This window comes from Melopsittacus undulatus, chromosome 16, assembly GCF_012275295.1.
Source record: "Melopsittacus undulatus isolate bMelUnd1 chromosome 16, bMelUnd1.mat.Z, whole genome shotgun sequence".
Lineage (NCBI taxonomy): Eukaryota > Metazoa > Chordata > Aves > Psittaciformes > Psittaculidae > Melopsittacus > Melopsittacus undulatus.
Window position 1 is genome coordinate 5,529,071 of NC_047542.1, and position 18,969 is coordinate 5,548,039.

Here is an 18,969-nt window from a genome sequence, read left to right on the forward strand (position 1 = left end):
AAGTGTGAGGGCTCTGTTTACCCAGGAGTTGGTGCGTGTTTACAGGAGAGGCACGGAGCCAGCTCCAATGCTGCCAAACCACAGCTCCGCTCGGGTGGCTGCTCCGCTCCACTGCCCCCATCTTGGCTGGGAAACCTACAGCTTTCCAGAGTATCCCATCCCAAATGATGCCGTTTCCCAGAGCAAGGCTTGTGTAGGACAGGCAGGGACGGGGCTCTGCTCCCCTGCAGCCACCACTGCCACCTCTTGCTCTGCTCAACAAGGCTCTTCCTGGAGCTCCAACCCTTCCTCTTCTTCCAGCAGGATTTATGATCCCAACGTTCCGAGCTTCCTGCTCCTGGCCAGGGAAGGGGAGGGACTCCTGCCTTGGGGCCCTGCGAGCTGGGCTCTGCCTCCCGAGAGGAGGAGGAGGACGGGCTCTGTCCACTCAGCCCCAGCGCTTATCGAGCGCCATGTCCCACTGTGGGGCTCATTGGGACGGTCGGACACCATGGTCCTCACTGGAGATGAATGAAGGGCCAGGCTTTGGAGTGCCAAAGGAAAGGGGGATTTAGTCTCTGGAGCAAATGAAGAGATAATTCCTCTCTGCAAGTGCCTGTTTTGAGGAGGACTTTCCAGCATGGAGCAGCAAGGGGGTAAGGAAACATTTCAGGTTCATCAACCCTGGCTCCTTTAGGATGCAGCTGGTCCCTGAGGCACGATCCTGCCAGAGCCAGAGGTGTGGGATGGGCAGGAGGATGGAAGGGAGATAAGCAGGGAATGCAGGGAGAGCTTCCCACGCAAGCTCAAAGATGGACACGGGTACACGGTGACCCCCCGACTTTTGGCACAAACCAACTAAACCATCTACCCTAAAGCATCAGAAAGGTCCTTGTCTCTTAAAATCCCTTAAAGCTCAAGTGACTGCAGTAATCTGGGGGCAAAGAGGAAGGATATTAAGCTGTTTGCAGGCAGCAAATGTGCAACTTCCCATCTGGTAGCCAAAAGGCTGGTAAAAGCTTCACCCACCTCCAACAGCTTCCACAAGCTGAATGCAAAGCACTGGTGCCTGCCCCAGTACCAGCAGAGCTGCAGGGGTCAAAGGCAGCTGATGCCTCCATGGGAACAGCAACAGAGCAACAGGTTAATGTGTCCTGGGCTTCTCATTCCCAGGAGAAAGGAAGGTGGAAGAGCCCGAGGTTCCAGCAGCCGGGAATTGCCATGGGGCTGAAGCTGCCGATGGAGGATGTGCTTGGGCAGTGGTGTTCCACTTCTTCCTGGTAAGCAGAGAACAAACCCAACCAAACCCTCCTGGAGCTGGGGCAGATGGAAGGACTTTGATGGAGCAGAGGATGGGGCAGACTGAGCCCAAGGCAAGGGCAGAAATCAGCTGTGCTTTGCTACCCCAAGCAGCATCACCCATCACCCCAGGGCTGAGCAGACACCTTCCCCTATGAAGGGGATCTACATGAGGGTGCCCAACCCGCAGCCCAGCACCTCAAGGCAGCTTGCAGTGCTCAGATGAGTCTTCCCTACTCAAACACATCAGCACTGGGATGTCAAAGCCAACAGTACCTTTGGTAAGGGCAACATCCCACCTTGGGGGCGTGAAGGACTGGAGCTGAGATGGGTCCCCAGAGCAGCACTGGGTGCAGGCAGCACACACGCTATTCCTCTCTCCTGGCAGGACCGGGCACATCAACACCTCTTGAAGGCACTAACTCTCCCTGCCACAGGCTCTAATAGCACATCCATGAGGAAGATCCCATCCCCCAGCTCGGAAAGCTGGGAAGCACAGGAAAACTTTCCCTACTTCCACTCCATCCAAAGTAACTCCCTGCCAATCATTAACCACCCCCTACCAGGGGGGAAAGAGGGAGGTAACATTAAGGACACAATCTGTCCTTTGCCCCCATGGCAGGGCAGGCCTGGGAACCTGCCCTGGCTGACGTCCATCCCCCCCTGCCCAACACCTTCAATAGTAACAAGCCCCATTTAGGTCCATTTTCAGTGTTAAAAGTCGGGTGTTATTTTGTTCCCTTTACTTGGAACAGGTTGTTTGCACACAAGGTGCTTTTGAGGGTCTAAGATGAAACTGCAGCGTGGCCACCAATGGGTATTCCACACCCCTGCTATTCCCCATCACACACCAGTTCATGTGTCCCACCTTGTTTCTCCATAGAACACAAGTTGTCTGCACAAGGAAAGAGGAAGGAAAAGCTTTACCTCCTGTTTATGGCATCTCACCTGCATCTGCTTCCAATCCAGGTCAATGTACTCGTGATGGGAATGCTCAAGACCTTTGGGATTTTCTTCGTGGCTTTCCAAGAGGAGGTGGGAGGCTCTTCGGAGCAGATAAGCTGGATCGGCTCCATCATGTCCTCACTGCGCTTCCTAGGAGGTGAGCTGGAATCCATAGGGATTGGAGCAGCATCCCAGCCTGAAGCCCATTTGCTTTGGTATGTGGGCACCAAGGATGCTCTGTGGATCCCATTTCCATCCCAGACTGCTGCATCCTGGACATGGCTGATGCCCATGTGTGCCTTAGGATGGGGATCGTGGGTGTCACGACACCTTGCTGCAACAGGTTTATTGTCCACACGCAGAGCCAAGCCTCTCCTCTAACACCAATGCTGGCACCTCCAAGGAAGTCCCTGAGTAGCTCCCAGTAGCTGAGCACAGTGTGCATCAGGAAACAGGCTCTGTTTCCTTTGGCTCCTTCCTCTGCCCCGACCCCATAGCCCCCAGGTTACAAAGCCTCTTGTCTGCTCTCCTGAATAATAACCCATCCCAAATGAAGCCTGTCCTGAGCATGAACACATCCTCCAACATAAGAAGGATGTGGAGCTGTTGGAGCAAGTCCAGGGAGACCTGAGAGCAGCTCCAGTGCCTAAAGGGGCTGCAGGAAAGCTGGAGAGGGGCTTGGGACAAGGGCCTGTAGGGACAGGCCAAGGGGAAATGGACACTTCCTAAGGCACCGGATCCCAGAACACGTCCCCAAGCCCTTTTGTCATCTTCAGCCTGAGCTTTGTCCCTCCTTCCCCTTCCAGCCCCGTTTGTGGCCGTGCTCTGCAGGAAGGTGGGCGAGCGACCGACCTCCATTGCTGGTGCTGCGGTGGTGGCCGGGGGCTGCCTGCTCAGCACACAGGCCACCAGCGTCCCCTTCCTCTGCGTCTCCATGGGACTCCTCCTGGGTGAGCAGCCTGCGACTCGGGCACACATTTCCACGGGTACCATGAGTAAAAGCAGCTCCTTTAACATCCCACCAGGCAGTTCCTGTACTATGAGAGCATCCCCAGCTCCTTCCCATGGGATGCTGTGTGAAACGCCAAAGCTTCGTGCTCAGGAGCGTAAAATCCCAGTTTTAACACACTAATCTCAACCAACCTTGATTTTTTTCTGGACCCAGCATGAATCCTGGCCTGTTAAACCCCTTACTAACAATGCACAGCCTCAATACCCCCATCCGCTAACTACCACGCATGAAACCTTGCTCTCCACTGACTGCACCAGCACAAGTCCCCCCCTTTCAGCCCATGAACCCTCCACTATGTGGACAAGAACCTCGGGCTGTTGGGATGTCGAATCCCTAAAGCTCACAATAGAAACAGCTCAATTTTGGGGCAGGAACATCTCATTTCTGTCCCTCACCACAGGTATGGGCTTCGCCTGCCTCTACCAGGCAGCCGCGGTAATGACAGCCAAGCGCTGCAGGACAAGGCTGGCCTTCTCCAGCGCCATCGCCCGCTCTGGGATGGGGCTGACGTTCCTCATAGCACCATTCACACAGCTTCTCATCGACTTCTATGGCTGGCAAGGTGAGCTCAGCTCCCATTTCTTCTAATTCATCAGCATTAAGAGGGCGCTTGAGGATAACTGGAAAGGGTTGGAGGCTCTTTTTAAAACTTAGCATTGGATGTGCTGAGGAACAGCTCTTCCTGGGGACATCCTGGTAATGATGGAACACTTAAATCAGTCATTAAAGCCAAGCCAGAGGCAAAACAGACACCTCAGAAACCAAAACCAGAACTGAGAATCCTCATTTTGACGACAGTTTCAGGCCACCTCGAAGGTCCATCATGTTCCCTAATGAGGGGAAACAAACCAAGCTCCCAGATCCCAGAGGTGGCTCTGGATTTGTTGTGTGCATCACAGCAGAAGGGACCTCCAGCTGGAAAAAACAGGAATGACAGCTTATAGGGATACCTCCTCCTTAGAGCAGAGTTTTCTCCATGTTCGGTGCACACTAAGCCCTGTTCTAAAAGCTCATTTCCTGCTGTGCTCCTTCCTTCCCATGCCAAGAAATAGCATCTTCTGCCTTCCCTCAGGTACTCTCCTGGTTTTTGGAGGCATCATGTTAAACCTCGTGCCTTCCAGCATGCTGCTGCGCCCCATCAGCACCCAGCCACCTCGATGCCCCCCTGCTCAAAGTCAAGACCACGGTGGGTCTTCAACAGCAAAGGGTTCAGAAACCCTCCACGGATGCTTAGATGGAAGCCCTCACAAGGAAATACAGCTTCACAGCACACAGGACCTTCCCACCACGGAGGGAATCACGATGCCCCATGGCAGAGATGTCCCTGCTCCTGCAGATACTTTGGAAAGGGACAAGAAACCCACCATGAGCTCAGCAGAAAGAGCCACCGAGGCCAAGAGAAGCTCCAAACCCCATCCAGGGACACAAACAGGAGATGCTCATCCTCTCCTCGACTTCTCCCCACTGAAGGATCCCATCTTCTACATTTTCACATGGTCTTTTGTGTTCTGCCACTTGGCCTACTTCGTGCCCACCTTCCACTTGGTAGCAAGAGCCAGGACGCTGGGCATAAGCAGCATGGATGCCTCTTACCTCGTTTCAGTGGCTGGTAGGCAAAAAGCATCTTTTAAAGCCATTTATAATGACAATGATACTCAAATAGGAAACAGAAGCAACACAAAGCTTGCCAAGAAATAGTCCCAAATATGGCCCACAATAAATCTTCAGCCTATACCCCCCCTTCTGTAAATATAACGGTGCCTTCTGTACGTGCATCAAGTCGCTCTCACATGGGGGTGGCTCTCTCAGCCTAAGCTAGATGATCCCCCACCCTCCTGCATGGAACAAACTCCAGTTTCCAAATCCAGAGGTGCTTTCTGCCCTCCTAAAGCCTTTCCATCACCAGCCCTGCTTTGCCTAAAGCCACAAGCCACAGAATCCAGGCATTCAAAGGCCTCAAGTTTGATCCATGAATGTGTGCAGAGAGAAAAGAATCAGTATTAGGGGGGAAAACCCAACATTAACTTGGATGTAGCCATTTGAATTTGGCATGTTCACCTCTAAAGGGGGGGGGGGGAACCAACCCAACCCCCCCCTAAATACCCCAAACATGTCTGATGACAAGTGGGGATTAACATTAAAGTCGCACTGGGTTAAGAAAGCAGCTCCAACCTCAGTCATTGTAAAGGTTTTTATTGTACAAAAATAAACTTCTGTATCAGATTTAGAAGTGACATCTGCTGTCAAGGCATCCAGAAGGAGAAGGCAGCAATTAGGCTGACATTTTGATTAAGAGTGGGAGGGACACCATGGTCAGCAAGCTCTTTGCTGTGCAGTGAGCACTCCTCTGATCTTTAGTTCATAAGCAAATGGAGCAAGAGATGTAAAAAGCAAGTATCAAAGGTCTGCTGAGCCTGTCAAAAAGGGTTTCTGACCTCTTTGGCTTCCTTATAGATGTGACCATCTCATCAGCATCTTTCTCCTTAATATTCAGCTTTTATTCCATCCCAAAAGAGAGCTCAAAGAGCAAGCTTCTCTTGCCTGCTTTTACTAAAGGCACTGTGGAGTCTTCCACTGAGTGCACAGCCCTTAACTGCATCTGTACAGACCACCCTGGTGCACCCACAGGCACTTGGCAATAGCAGGCACCAAGGCAAAGGGGAAAAGAACCCTCAAACATTAATCTTACATCAGTCTAAAATCACCTTCCTGGAACTTCCCAGCGCTCCAGCCCTTTGCAGTCACATCCCTGCAGCAAGCGGGTGGGATTGGGATGGGGTTTGGTGTGAAATAGCAAACTAGAGAGTAAATAAAGTCATCTTTGAGGCTCTGGTGCTCTCCTGTTCCCCGCAGGCATCATGGAGATGGTCAGCCAGCTCCTCTCAGGCTGGGTGGCCGACAAGAACTGGACCAAGAAGTATCACTACCATGCAGCTTACCTTGTCCTCAGCGGCATCACTAACCTGCTCTGTCCTCTGGCCACCACCTTCCCCTTGCTCATGACCTACGTGGTGGCCTTTGCTGTTTTCTGCGGTGGGTTCATGGCTCTGGTCCTCCCTGTGCTGGTGAGTAGGATGTTTTGTTAATAAACGTCAGACGTGGCATTCCCAACAGCATTCCCACATCATCCCAACCCCCTTCCATAAAGCTGCATTAGCCAGACCTGCCTGAAAGGGCTCTCCCCACCTTTGGAACTCCAGATCTTCTCTCCACTCCACTTACTGGTATTCACAGCCCAGACCTAACAGAAACACTGGGAACTGATTGCAGATTTGTAATGCCCTCATTTTAACTGCCTTCCACATCCTCCTTTCTAAGGGAGACCACCTCATAGGTATCAGGATGAATCCATTCACTTCCTAATGCTAACACAGGGTTGTGCATATCCACTCCCAATCCCAGAATTACCACACAGAGCAGTCACACAGGATCTGGATATAGAGGTATCATTATCATTTGTCATTTCTTTCTGGGGGGGAATTCGGAGTTTAGAACACCTTCCTCATAGCCTTAGCAGTGGAACTAGTTCCCCAGTCAAAATAGTAACACTAACAAAATGCTCTCTTGTGCTTTCACACATTGAGTCCCTTGACCTCAGTAATTGCCCATCTTGGTTTGCAAACAGGTGGATCTCGTGGGAGTGCAAAACCTCCACAGCTACTTGGGGTTTGCTGCCTTCTTCGCTGGGATAGCAGCAGTTGGAGGACCTCCTCTAGCAGGTAAGTCTTAGGTGATGTAGAATTATACCCACCACAGACAGCCCATGGCACAACACGCTGGGGGCTCCCTCCTCTACCCATGTGCATCCAAGGATGGTTCTTCTGTCTAAGTTGGGGGGGATGGTGAAAAACAACCATGTTTTGGGTATTGTTCTCTATACACAAATTCTGCTCAGGAATTCACAAACCCCAACTAGTTTGGCAAAAAGCTGCATGGAAAAAGAGCAGTTAAACATCCCCCCCCCATCCCCCATCACCACATTGTGACACAGCAGAAGAGGAACAACCAATGTACCAGGGATCTTACCCCCAGTGGAGCATTGTAACCTTGAACGTGGAACAGAGGGACTGCAGGAGAGGAAGGCAGAGCAAGGACAGGCTCAGCAGCAGTTCCATATCAAGCAGAGGCACTGAAACCTAAGGAGAAGTCTCTGTAATCTTGTTTTGAAGATTACACAGCTCAGCCCAAAGCTCCTGGGCCCAAAGATAAGGAGGATGAAAAGCTTTTCCTTTCTCTGCCAGAAAACCAAGGCAGTTCTCAGTATCTGGCAGATTTCAAGTGCTTTAAAGTGAGGCTCCAGGTTCTGCTTACAAGCAAGGGGTTTGTTCTCCTCCAAGCATCTTGGCCAGGACCAAAGCTTTTCCTTTCCCTCATAACCCTCCAGCCATACCTCATCACTGAGCTCTTCTGAGGTCCTCCTGATGCAAACAAACCAGGAGAAGCTGCAGTGTCAAAGAGCAGGGTGAAGGATGTCCCATCTCCCATCTAGCAAATGGATCCTGAATAGAACCTGGCAACTTGTTCTTCATGCCCCTGCTATCAGCTGCCCCAAGCCTGCAGGGGTACTTTGCTCAAAGCTGCCAAGGAGTCTGTAAAGCCCAGCTCCATGCAGAGGTTTAGCAGCGCTGCTCTATCATAAGCATGTGGCAAACCCACCAGATTGATTTCCCTAATCAATATAAAACTTGATGTGGGTGCAATTTCAAGCAGCTAAAGTGTTTCCCTGACAGCATGCTTTACGTTGTCACAGTGATCCATAGCCTCTACTGGATAGCTCTTCCACTCATACAAGATGTATGTCTACCCAAAAGCAATCCCCACACAACCATCACAGTAAATTCCCTGAGACAGTAACATACAGTATAACAAGAGCTAAATAACTGGGTTCTCTCTCTTCCATGCATCACACATGCTAACATAGTGGTTACACTTTCATACGCTTCCAATATATTCGCACTAATTGGAAGCCTTTTGCCTTTGGGAAGTGCCAACCACTCACCCTGTGAACACCCTGTCTGCATTTTGTAAAGCAAGCAGGTTTCCTGCAAAAAGCCTTCCACAGAAATCAGTCTTCTTGGTACTGGTGGGATAAATAAAAGCCAGATAAAGCCAAGAAGGAAAACTCTTGCTGATCCATCTCCCTGCAAGCAGAGCCAGAGGGAACCAGTGCAGAGCTCAGGATCCAGGCTTGTGATCCAAGAGAAATGCTGCAATTTTCTCTTCCATTACAGTATCAAGTGTGAAAACTGAATCTGAGCAGCAGCTACTAACTCAAAGTGTCTGAAGGATCTGCTCCTTGCAGGATACAAACAGGGTATAAATGCTATGTGGGATCCTGGGGTTCAGTGCCTCTGATGGCTGCTGACCCCCCTCAAACTTTCCCTGGAGCATTACAATGTTCTAACAGTGAATCCCAAAGCATAGTGAGAGCCATCAAGGTTAAAAAAGCTTATTCTGCACACAAGAACAAAGCCTGATGGCAACCAAAAGGTGACTCACCTGCAAATCTGTTTAAGTACAAGCCTGGAGGCAGCCTGTCCCAAAGCCCAGAGTTTGAAGGCTCCATCACAGCTTCTCACCCATCAGCACTGCTGGACACTTCTGCCCTGCTGACAAACCCAAAGCAAACCAGGACAAGACAGAACAAACGTTATCTGCCAGCCACAGAAAAGCTAAGGAGAGATGGGTACGTTCTATTTCTGTAAAGCAGCGTAAACCAGTACCTCAGAGTGCAACTGAAATAAACCCTGGCACCCACAGCTACAAACCAGATTCCAGCACCCAAACACCAGCCCCAGCAAATCTGGGTGGCCAAAGGGGATGGAGTAATTTGAAAGCTGTGCTGGCACATGAATCAGGATGCTCTTATCTAAATGTTACCTGCATTCCCACACCAGCTATTGCTGCTCAGGGATAAACAAAGGTTTTGATTGCAGAGCAGCAATTCAAACACAGAATCCCAGCCTGGTTTGGGTTGGAAGGGTCCTTAAAGCTCCTCCAGCTCCAACCCCTGCTGGTCCTTCAACAGCCCCCCCAAATCCTCCACATTTCAAACCATTCCGAAAGATGCTTAAATATCATTTCAATACATCAGCATTCAGCTGGAGTGTTGTCCTGCACCACTTACAAATGACTCTGTTAGTGTCACAGAATGGTTTGGCTTGGAAAGGATCATCCAGTTCCAATCCCCCTGCCATGGGCATGGACACCTTCCACTAGACCAGGTTGCTCCAAGCCCCATCCAACCTGGTCCTGTCCAGGCCCTTTTCCTGTCCAAATCCCAGAGCCTTTCAGACAGCAACCCCAGATCCCACCCTGGAGAACAAACCACAGCCAAACCATCAGGGTCATGGGAGCAGCACCCACATCACCACATCCAGCACCATGGGATCCTCCTTCCCATCAGTGACCTCCGGCTTCAATATCCCTGAGAGAAGATGATATAAAGGTTATTAGGTGCCACAGCAATTCCCATCACTTTGTCTGGTTTAGATTTAAACAGAGGATTTACCCCCCTTTAACAGCATTGTCCAGACACAAGATGCTATGCCATAGCTAAACAAAACCCTTGGAGGTCACTTGAGAAGGTGACCTGCCTCCTCACCGATTCCTGAGCCCCTATGGAATTCAGTTTTCCCTTTTAAGTGTTCCCAAAGCTACTTTAAAGCAAGTTCAGATCAAGCTCCAAGCCTGGGATCTCTCCTGTTAGACAGACTGCCTTAAACTGGCTCTGCTCACAAGAAGGATGCGGACTTTGCAGCCCAGATGTTGCAGACACCAACACATGCAAAGCATCTCATTAGTCCAGTGGGATTATCCATCTGCGGCTGCAGTTACTTTTGGCCCACTTATTTAAACAGGAATAAAAAGACAGGGATGAAATTCAATCCAATTAAAACTACAAGGATCAGAAGTGAGCTCTGGGAAGAACAAGCTACAAGTCAGGGTTAATACCAACAGAAGATGTAACAGCAGCAGCGCATGAAGAGTTAAGACAATTCCAAGGAAACATCTAAGGAATTCTAAACCCAGAGCACACATCCCTGCTTCCCACCCACCTCCCAGAATGAGCTCTTTTTCTTTGGTGATTAAAACCCGACAGCTTTAACAGTGCTCTTCTCTCCTGCAGGGTGGCTCTATGACTACACACAGACGTACGTCTGCTCCTTCCTCTTTGCAGGAGCCTGTGCTCTCATTGCACCCATTTCTTTCTTCTTTGAGCCTTCAGCCCAGAAATGGAAGCTAAAAAGGTCCAGCTCAAACAACAGCCCCAGGCTTGGCTGAGGTGATTCAGTGGTGGACGCTGTGAAGCATAGAAACATGGAATGGTTTGGGTTGGGAGGGACTGGAAAGACCATGTAGGTCCAGCTCTCTGTCATGGATGGCCTTTGATGGCATCCACAGTGGGAAAGGGACTGCCAGCACAGACCTTCTGGTCCAGGAAACACAAACAGCAGCAAAAGTAAGAATTTTGGGATGACAGATTCCTAGTTTGTATATCCAGGTATTCCTCCTGCACGTGTGATTAAAGCCATGCAACAAATATATTGTGTAAAGCATTATTGGATGGGAGAAATGAAGGCCAACGGCCCAGATGGACACGGGCTACACTTGGACTTTGCTCCTGAGCCATGTCTTTCTGTATGTCAGGTTTAATCCTGCTGTGTTCAGCCTGACAGCTCAGTTCCAGAGCTGCAGAGCCAGCCCTCCAGCCCTCCCAGCTGCCACAAGAGAGCAAAGCTGACTCACCTCTTGGGATGAGGACCTCAGAAGTACCAAAACCAGCAGGAGATTCTAGCTTATTGTATTCATAGGAATAATTAGCAAGGCCGGAGATAGGGATCAAACTTCCACGAGGATATGGAGAACAGTCATTCCACAGAGCTCTCTTTCTGTGAGAAGGATGCTGCCCTGTGGCCACTCACTCTCTTGCAGGCACGGTGTTATCTGCCACAGCACAAAGGACCTGCAAGCAAAACCAGTTCTAATTAAAGCCAGCATCACAATGGGACAAGCTTAAATGCCACATCCACCTCTCAAACCCCTCTCCCCTCCTCCCCACCCTCCCAGTCATCAACAATTCCCTGGGATTCAATGAACACACAATGGCAGCTTCTAGAACGAAGCAGCAACACTGAGCCTGTATATTCAACCAGCACCCAATGGGTTTCATTTGGATGACAAGCTGTAACTAATCACTGCTTTGACTTCTTTGCCAGTTGTGATATTTTGCATTACCACCAGATATTTGATATTAATCTGGGATATCAGAAGGGTTTTATAGGCTCATGGAATGAACCAGGCTGGAAAAGCCCTTTCAGCCCATCCAGCCCAACCATTCCCAGCCCTGCCAAGGCCACCCCTAACCCATGGCACTGAGGCCTCATCTCTGCTGTGTGAGCACTTGCAGGGCCGGTGCCTGCAGCCCTGCCCTGGGCAGCCTGTTCCAATGCCTGAGCACCCTGTGGGGCAGGAATTGTTCCTCAGCTCCATCTAAACCTGCCCTGGTGCAGCTTGAGGCTGGTTCCTCTTGTCCCATCCCTTGTTCTATCCCTTGGGAGCAGAGCCCAGCCCCTCCTGGCTCCATCCTCCTGCAGGCACTTGGAGGGAGCCATCAGGTGCCCCCTGAGCCTTCTCCATCTGAACCCCCCAGCTCCCTCACTATCCCAGCCACCAGCATTGCCCTTAAATACTAAAGCACAAAGAGAGCTGTTTCCCTATAGAAACACTCCTTTCAAGTGTCAAATGAGTTATTCCAAGCACCAAATTAAATGGGCTATATTTAATAAAGAGCTACAGAACATTTTAGAGGTATTAAGGAGCTAAAACATTGCTGCAGGCAGGAAGGTTTCCTCACAGATAATGGGCTGGATCGAGAAGTTACACAACTACACAAGGGTGTTCAAATGAGGGGGAAAAATAGCCTTCAGTCTGCAGTAGATGGGGAATATCAGGGCTACAAGAGGTGAAGTTCTCACATGCTGCTTCACAGCTCCTCCCATCTCCTGCTAGAATCCACAGGCAGCAAACACTTCACAAGCTGTCCTTTTACACCTTAACCACTGCATCAAACACAGGACAAACATCAGTTGTACCAGTACATCAAACATCGGTTGTACCAGTACATCAAACATCAGTTGTAGCAGTACATCAAACATCAGTTGTACCAGTACATCAAACATCGGTTGTAGCAGTACATCAAACATCAGTTGTACCAGTACATCAAACATCAGTTGTAGCAGTTAATATCCGTATTCACAACAGGAATCCTCAAATCACAAACTGATTGGATTGGAAGCTGGGACCTTAAAGCTCCTCCAGCTCCAACCCCTGCCGTTCAGGGACACCTTCCATAGGGCAGCTTGCTCCAAGCCCTATCCAACCTGGCCTTGAACAATGCCAGGAATCTCTAGTGGGTCATTTTTGGAGCAATCAGGGTTTAAGATGAGTGTTTAAGATGCATTTAAGGCTCTGTTTGTTTAAGAGGGGTGAGTGGGTACCACACATTATACAGCTCAAGCCTGCACTAAGCCTTCAGCTGAGATTGAAGCTGGAATGGAGCTTCTATTTTCACCTCATGGGACATTACAGTTCATCACTCTCCCATTGAACAAAGAACACCAGCAGCACCGGTAATAGACACTCTCAGGAGCACTTGGCTTCATGCTTTCCAGTCCAAAAGACTAAACCCCCCCTCATTCTGCATCTCTCTAACACATATTTAAGTTCAATAGTGGGGTTTGCTATTAATGAAGTGAGACTCAGTGATCAAAGCAACACGGGGATGAACAAGAGCCGACACACCACATCCTTACCCTGCTGCTCTTGCTCTACATGATTTATAGCACCTATCCCCATGTTCTAACCAATTCATCTCCCTGTAAATAAAGCCACTCTGCTCACAACCACCCTCCTTTCAACACAAGCTCTGTTACATCTTCACCTCTTTTGTCACCAAGGAAGGACGAGCAGCGGGATGCGATGTCCACAGCTCCCATCCCATCTGCTCCAACAAATGGGCTCCCTTCAAAACCTCCGGGTTTTAAGGAGGAGAGAATTGTCCCTGACCTCTCCAGACTAACACATGCCACCAATTCCTTACCCTCAGTGAGAAAAATGGGTGTCCCAAGTGCTTGGACCCTTCTCTTTCCTTCTGCAAAGGGGCAAATAACTCAGGAGCCCCCGTTCCGCACAGCATCTTGCCCCACAGATGGCCATCACCAGCCTTTCATGCCAAAAACATAACTCTGCAGAGGCAAAACACTTTCTCTAGCCCAGATTAGCTCTTACCTATCAAAAGAGGTTGAGGAAACCAGTCCCTGTAATGAGAAACTCTTCCCAGATGCCCTGCACAGTCCTACCATCAAGCTGGGAAGTGGGAGAAGAGACTCAGAGCCTTCATCCTTGCAAGGGAGCGGGCCCAGGATAACACCTGCTGGTCAGATACACTTCCCTCCTCTCATACCTTTTGCTGAGAAAGGAAGCACAGAACAGATACTTTAGTTCCCTTAGCAGCTCAAACCTAAAGGCATTTATTTACTTGCAAAATACATGCAACACAGGCATTAGAGAAGCAACGAGCGGTGAGGATGGGAACATCTGCCTGAAGGAAGATTTTTCCATCCCACTGAAGTCATCTTGCAAATACCTCCATAAAGCCAGTTTTGCATAGTGAAGAGCACCACATGCTGTTCAGCTAAATGCACAATTGCTGGGACACAAACAAGTTTAAAAGCTGTCATCTCTCAGGTTCACTTGGCAAATCCCCCTCGTGCCTGCTCCTTTACTCAACTGCAGAATACAGGGTAGAGAAAATGAGCAGCAATGGCTTAGTATGATCATCAGCATGAAAAATGCTTTGTTTGCATCAGAGAATCATGGACTGGTTTGTGTTGAAGGGAACTTAAAGCTCCTCCAGCTCCAACCCCTGCCATGGGCAGGGACCCCTTCCACTGGAGCAGCTGCTCCAAGCCCCTGTGTCCAACCTGGCCTTGAGCACTGCCAGGGATGGGGCAGCCACAGCTTCTCTGGGCACCCTGTGCCAGCGCCTCAGCACCCTCCCAGGGAACAGCTTCTGCCTAAGAGCTCAGCTCAGTCTCCCCTCGGGCAGGTTCAAGCCATTCCCCTTGGCCTGTCCCTACAGACCTTGCCCTCCCAGACCTCCTCTCTGCTCCTAAGAAAGCAAAAGAGCACAGAGCAGGATGCCCTTCTGCTTCCCAACCCATATGTACCTGAAGCATCACCCCTGCACTTTGTATTGGGAGGAAATGGATAACAACCTCCTACAGATCTTTCCAAGACAGTAACTTAACTTGTAGAACTGATGACAACTCCATCTCGAATCACTCGATGCAACATTTCCAGACCCCAAGCTCATCTTTTGCTCCTCAGGCTGCCTGCCTGAAGAGAAACCAAGTTTGGAATCATCTGAACATAGATTTGTTGGTTTAAAACCTTAACATTCATGCCAGCACACGTTGGTGCTGTTAAGGAATAGGTTACACCTGGGTTTGTCTCATCCAAACAACTCTGCTGCAAGGCTAGCATCCTCCCTTGGAGTTACAGGGAGGGGAAATGCTTTTCCATCCTTATTCCAAGGTATAATCCTGTGAGGCAGCTCTGGGAGCTAGTGCTGTAGCCAGAAAGGGAATAACACAAGAGCACTGGGACTCTGCTGCCATCTCAGCCCTGTCCTGGTCACCCTCCATCACCCAGTAGCCATTTGGGCAGCACTGATTTAGAGGCAGGCAATGGCATGCCTCTAAATGGCTCAACCAGACTGAGCCATTCCTCAGTGGACAAAATAACCCCCCCACCTCGTGCTCTCATAGTCAGCCTCTCTCCTTGATGATAACCCACTGGTAACCAAGGCCTGGGCACTAAACACAGAGTTGGTCCCAAAGTTTAACACATAACAAGTGACAACCTTTATCTTGCAATAAAATCCCCCCGAAAGGGCTAGGCTGGAATCCCTTCCATCATTCCAACAGGCAGGAGCTCTGGATGTGAGGGTGCTGAGGCACTGGAATGGGTTGCCCAGGGAGGTTGTGAATGCTCCATCCCTGGCAGTGTTCAAGGCCAGGTTGGATGAAGCCTTGGGTGATATGGTTTAGTGTGAGGTGTCCCTGCCCATGGCAGGGGTTGGGACTGGATGAGCTTAAGGTCCTTTCCAACCCGAAGCATTCTATGATTCATTCAGCTCCGTGCTGAAGAGCAGCAAACAGCCAAGGAGAGGCAGATCCCTCAAGATGAGCCTTTCCCTTATCCCAGAGGGAACAAACCAACCAGGCAAAGAGAATGGCTGGGTAAGGATAGGCCAGCAGGAGCTTCCAGCAGCAGGAAACCAGGCTGTGGTTTCAGCTCTTGCTCTTCCACATGCTGATAACAGCAATGTTTGGCTTCTCCCTGGTGCTTGCTTCCCTCCCTGCCTGGACCCCATCCTGCAGCCACGTCTGGAAAGCCTGACTGGAAAAGCTTCACCTCCAACAGGAGGTGGGATGGGGGGTTTGGGGGCTGGGTTTTAGCCTGAGCTCCTCACAGAGAAGCTTTGAAGCCTGCAGGGAGCACAGAGGAGATGGGAGCTCTTGCTCATGGCCACAGGCAAGTTCAGGAGTGATTCATGGGTCAAAGTCTCCATCTCTGGAGACTTTGCCTCCTCATCCAGCACTGAGCTTTACAAGGCTTTCCCCTACAGATACTGCTCCCGTGGGCACGGCAGGGCAAGGACTGCACTCTGCCTCTGAGGAGCTGGTGTCTGTCCAACACCCAGTACAATGCATCTGCATTGATCCCCAGCCCCACAAGCCTTTGGTTACACACAGGAAAGAGCTACAGCCACACTGGCTGAGATAAGGGTGGTCGCAGGGATGGGGTACCCAGGACCAGGCTCAGCCTGCTGCTGGGACACACATCTGTGTGCAAGGAGAAAGAGCCAAGGCACTTGGTGAAGGACATCTGACAGAGGGAAGGCATCTCTGCTGCTGTGTCTTAGTGCATGGAGAGCTGGGGACAGGAAATACTGAAGATAGCTAAAACTCAACAGACCCATAGCCAGATCCAACTGCAGAACTGGGTATGAAGGTCAAGGCAGGGAGATCAGTAGGTGAAATATCACAACCCACAATTAACCTCTGGCTCATCGGCTCACGTGTGCACCCATCCTGACCCTGGGAAAACACACACGAGCTCCAACACAAGAGCACAGGCACAGGAGCTGGGCTGGGAGGTGGCAACTCCTCAACCCACAGCAACACCACTGTGCTTGGCACATCCCTACCTTGCTGTTTCAACCACATTTCATTAACACATCCCGGGAGGGGGATACAAAGGATGGGCAAAATAAGGAGATCTTTGTGCCCCCCTGTACACGTTCACTGCTCTTTCTAGAGGCACCTCAAGTCCATCAGGTCATGAGCTAACAGGACAAACACCAGCAGGCTCTTGTTAATGGGCCCTGGGTAACCCATCACACGAGCCCTTCAGCTGCTTACTCTGCCTTAAGAGTTTACTTCGCCCAGTTCTCAAGGCAGCTATAATTACACTCAGGCACACGGCTCCCAGACACCAACAGAAGGAGACACAACAGGAATCACAAAGCCATCAGCCCAAGACACTTTCCACCCTCTTCCTGGCCTTTCTGCAGGCGCCTCGCACCAAAAACCAGGCCACATGCCGAGAGCGTATCCTCAAAGAGCATTTGCCATTTCCTAGTACACCAGCAGCACAAGGCGAACATAAGCTTGCTATTAGCAAAGAGCAGAATCTGGGCCATCTGATGTCTTAAACTTCCTTATTAATTCAGCCGTGGCTGGTAAAAGCACAACGCTAGAACAACGTGTGAATGCAAATAACCGGTTCCCCATCTAATCCACTTGCATCGCGTTCTACCGCAGTGCAGTTAATTCAATGGCTCTCTTTATAAATTCACTTTCCCCAGAAGTCTCATTAGCCAAATTAATACGATGCATATAGAGCACTTAACCCTTCAAAGAGACCAGTTTTAACAAAAGCCTGGCTTTACCTGGCAGCTGACGCATCCCTCTGACCAGTTCAGAAGGCAGAGGGGCAGAGCCAGCACATGAAAAACAACTCGCTATTACAAAGCAACCACAGAAGAATCATCCCACAGCACATCCCACGATACCTCCAAGTCTCCAGAATAAACACGTAATGCAAAGGAGACAGGGAACAATCTCCTGGTGAAACACACAGTGAAATCCAAGTCAAAGCATACACGTGCCCAAGCAGCTAACCAGCCCATCAACACCACCTCCCGCAGTCGGGATGCACCAACAGATCACTCATCTCTTGGCATCAACCACCCAGCTGAGTTAGAGGGTGAAAAATGCTTCCTGTTCTGTCCACCAAACCCAACCCTTTTGTACAGCACTTCAAATTCTAGCATAGGCAGAGGTCACATTACAACAGAACAGGAAATACATTGCAAACAAGTGAATTTTAACTACAAACATCAACTTCTAGGAGAAAAGGCATCTCATGAGTCTCCCCTCCCCGCTCCCCTCATCACCAACATCTACAATGGCTCCCATTTACAACCAACTATTTCATATAAATGCTGATACCAGCACCCCATAAACACATCAACAGCTTTGCCTCATCATCGCTTGGCTTTCCATAACAACACATACAAATGATGAACAGCATTCTGGATTAAAGCAGGGTTAATTCAAGCAGTTTATCAAGCCACAATAAGAGCTCTAGCTTTGCCAAGTGAACACCTGGAGATTCACCCACACAGCTTCTTGCTCCAGGTAGGCAGAGGAACCCCCCATCCATCAAAGAACGCCCCAAGCAAACATAGAAGATACACTGAAGAGTTGGTTCCTTCATTCCCATCCCTGGGAAGGATGGAGCAGCACATTATCCAAAGCAAGCATGTTAGTAACAGTCAGCAAACCGAAGAACCAAGAGGACAAAAAGGCGAACAACAAAACTATCTTCTTTTACATTACAATTCAGTTCAACCTCTTAAACCCCCTTACCTGTGTTAGGGATTTACACAGCTCCCTGCCCCAGGAACCTTGGCGAGCACAACCATGGCATCCTTTTGGCGAAAGGCACAGCCTAGCAATGGTCCCGCATGGCTGCAGGACAGCACTAGGTTCGTTATCCACAGGAGGTTAAAGTATGTCAAGGCAATCAAGGGCAAGCTTGCATTTCAAGGTGTCTTCATCTGCATGTCACATTAATTCTAACAGACAGCATAACCACGAGAGGTTTCTGAAGCCAACGATGCAGCAGTGTTAGCTTCCTCTTGATAGCTGCGCTTGTCAAACGTGCCCCGAAGTCTCCTGTAGCCAACATGGAGTTGTACTCCTGCACTGGAACAGCCTTCCACACCTCAGGAGCCCCCAGTACCAGGAGAACGCAGCAACCACAGCACACAACATAGTCAGGCCGCCTCTTTCCTCCTCTCACCATCTGTACTACACAGGGAGGTGACTGCAAGCAAAGCCGCAGCCGTACCTGGGGCGCGATCAGGGTGCATGCACATCCGAGGCGTGTGGAACCATTTGCTTCACAACCGGTCAAAATAAGGCACTGAGACACCAACGCAATGGTTTTTAAATTACCAACTCTAGCTCTCAGGAACTCTTCATCCATTCAGCACTAAACCCATCACTGCATAACTGTTGAAGAGCCCCAGGAGACGGAGGAGCGCCTCGCGCGTGTCAGGAAAGGCCTTTATTTAACATCATTTAAACACTTTTTTA

General features: G+C 50.0%; 1 protein-coding gene and 1 long non-coding RNA gene across 2 annotated transcripts; one reads left to right on the plus strand and one right to left on the minus strand.

The window, feature by feature from the left end:
* Positions 1–440: 440 nt before the first annotated feature.
* On the plus strand, positions 441–10,762 carry SLC16A4 (solute carrier family 16 member 4). Its single transcript, XM_005142182.3, has 9 exons — positions 441–635; positions 1,153–1,259; positions 2,248–2,380; positions 3,030–3,173; positions 3,636–3,797; positions 4,308–4,844; positions 6,089–6,300; positions 6,861–6,954; positions 10,365–10,762. Exons 1-9 carry the CDS (start codon positions 620–622, stop codon positions 10,517–10,519), a joined length of 1,560 nt encoding a protein of 519 aa, XP_005142239.2. The 5' UTR covers positions 441–619; the 3' UTR covers positions 10,520–10,762.
* Positions 5,472–18,650, minus strand: LOC115945330 (uncharacterized). Its single transcript, XR_004079687.2, has 4 exons — positions 18,238–18,650; positions 10,985–11,201; positions 8,735–9,662; positions 5,472–6,297 (listed from the first exon to the last, which is right to left on the minus strand). It is a non-coding gene; the product is annotated as an uncharacterized lncRNA (long non-coding RNA).
* Between the last annotated feature and the right edge of the window lie 319 nt (positions 18,651–18,969).

Excerpts from the sequence above, each read along its gene's own strand:
- SLC16A4 (XM_005142182.3), top strand. Across the intron at positions 2,381-3,029 it reads CTCACTGCGCTTCCTAGGAG|CCCCGTTTGTGGCCGTGCTC; the intron begins GTGAGCTGGAAT and ends TTCCCCTTCCAG. Across the intron at positions 3,174-3,635 it reads CTCCATGGGACTCCTCCTGG|GTATGGGCTTCGCCTGCCTC; the intron begins GTGAGCAGCCTG and ends CCCTCACCACAG.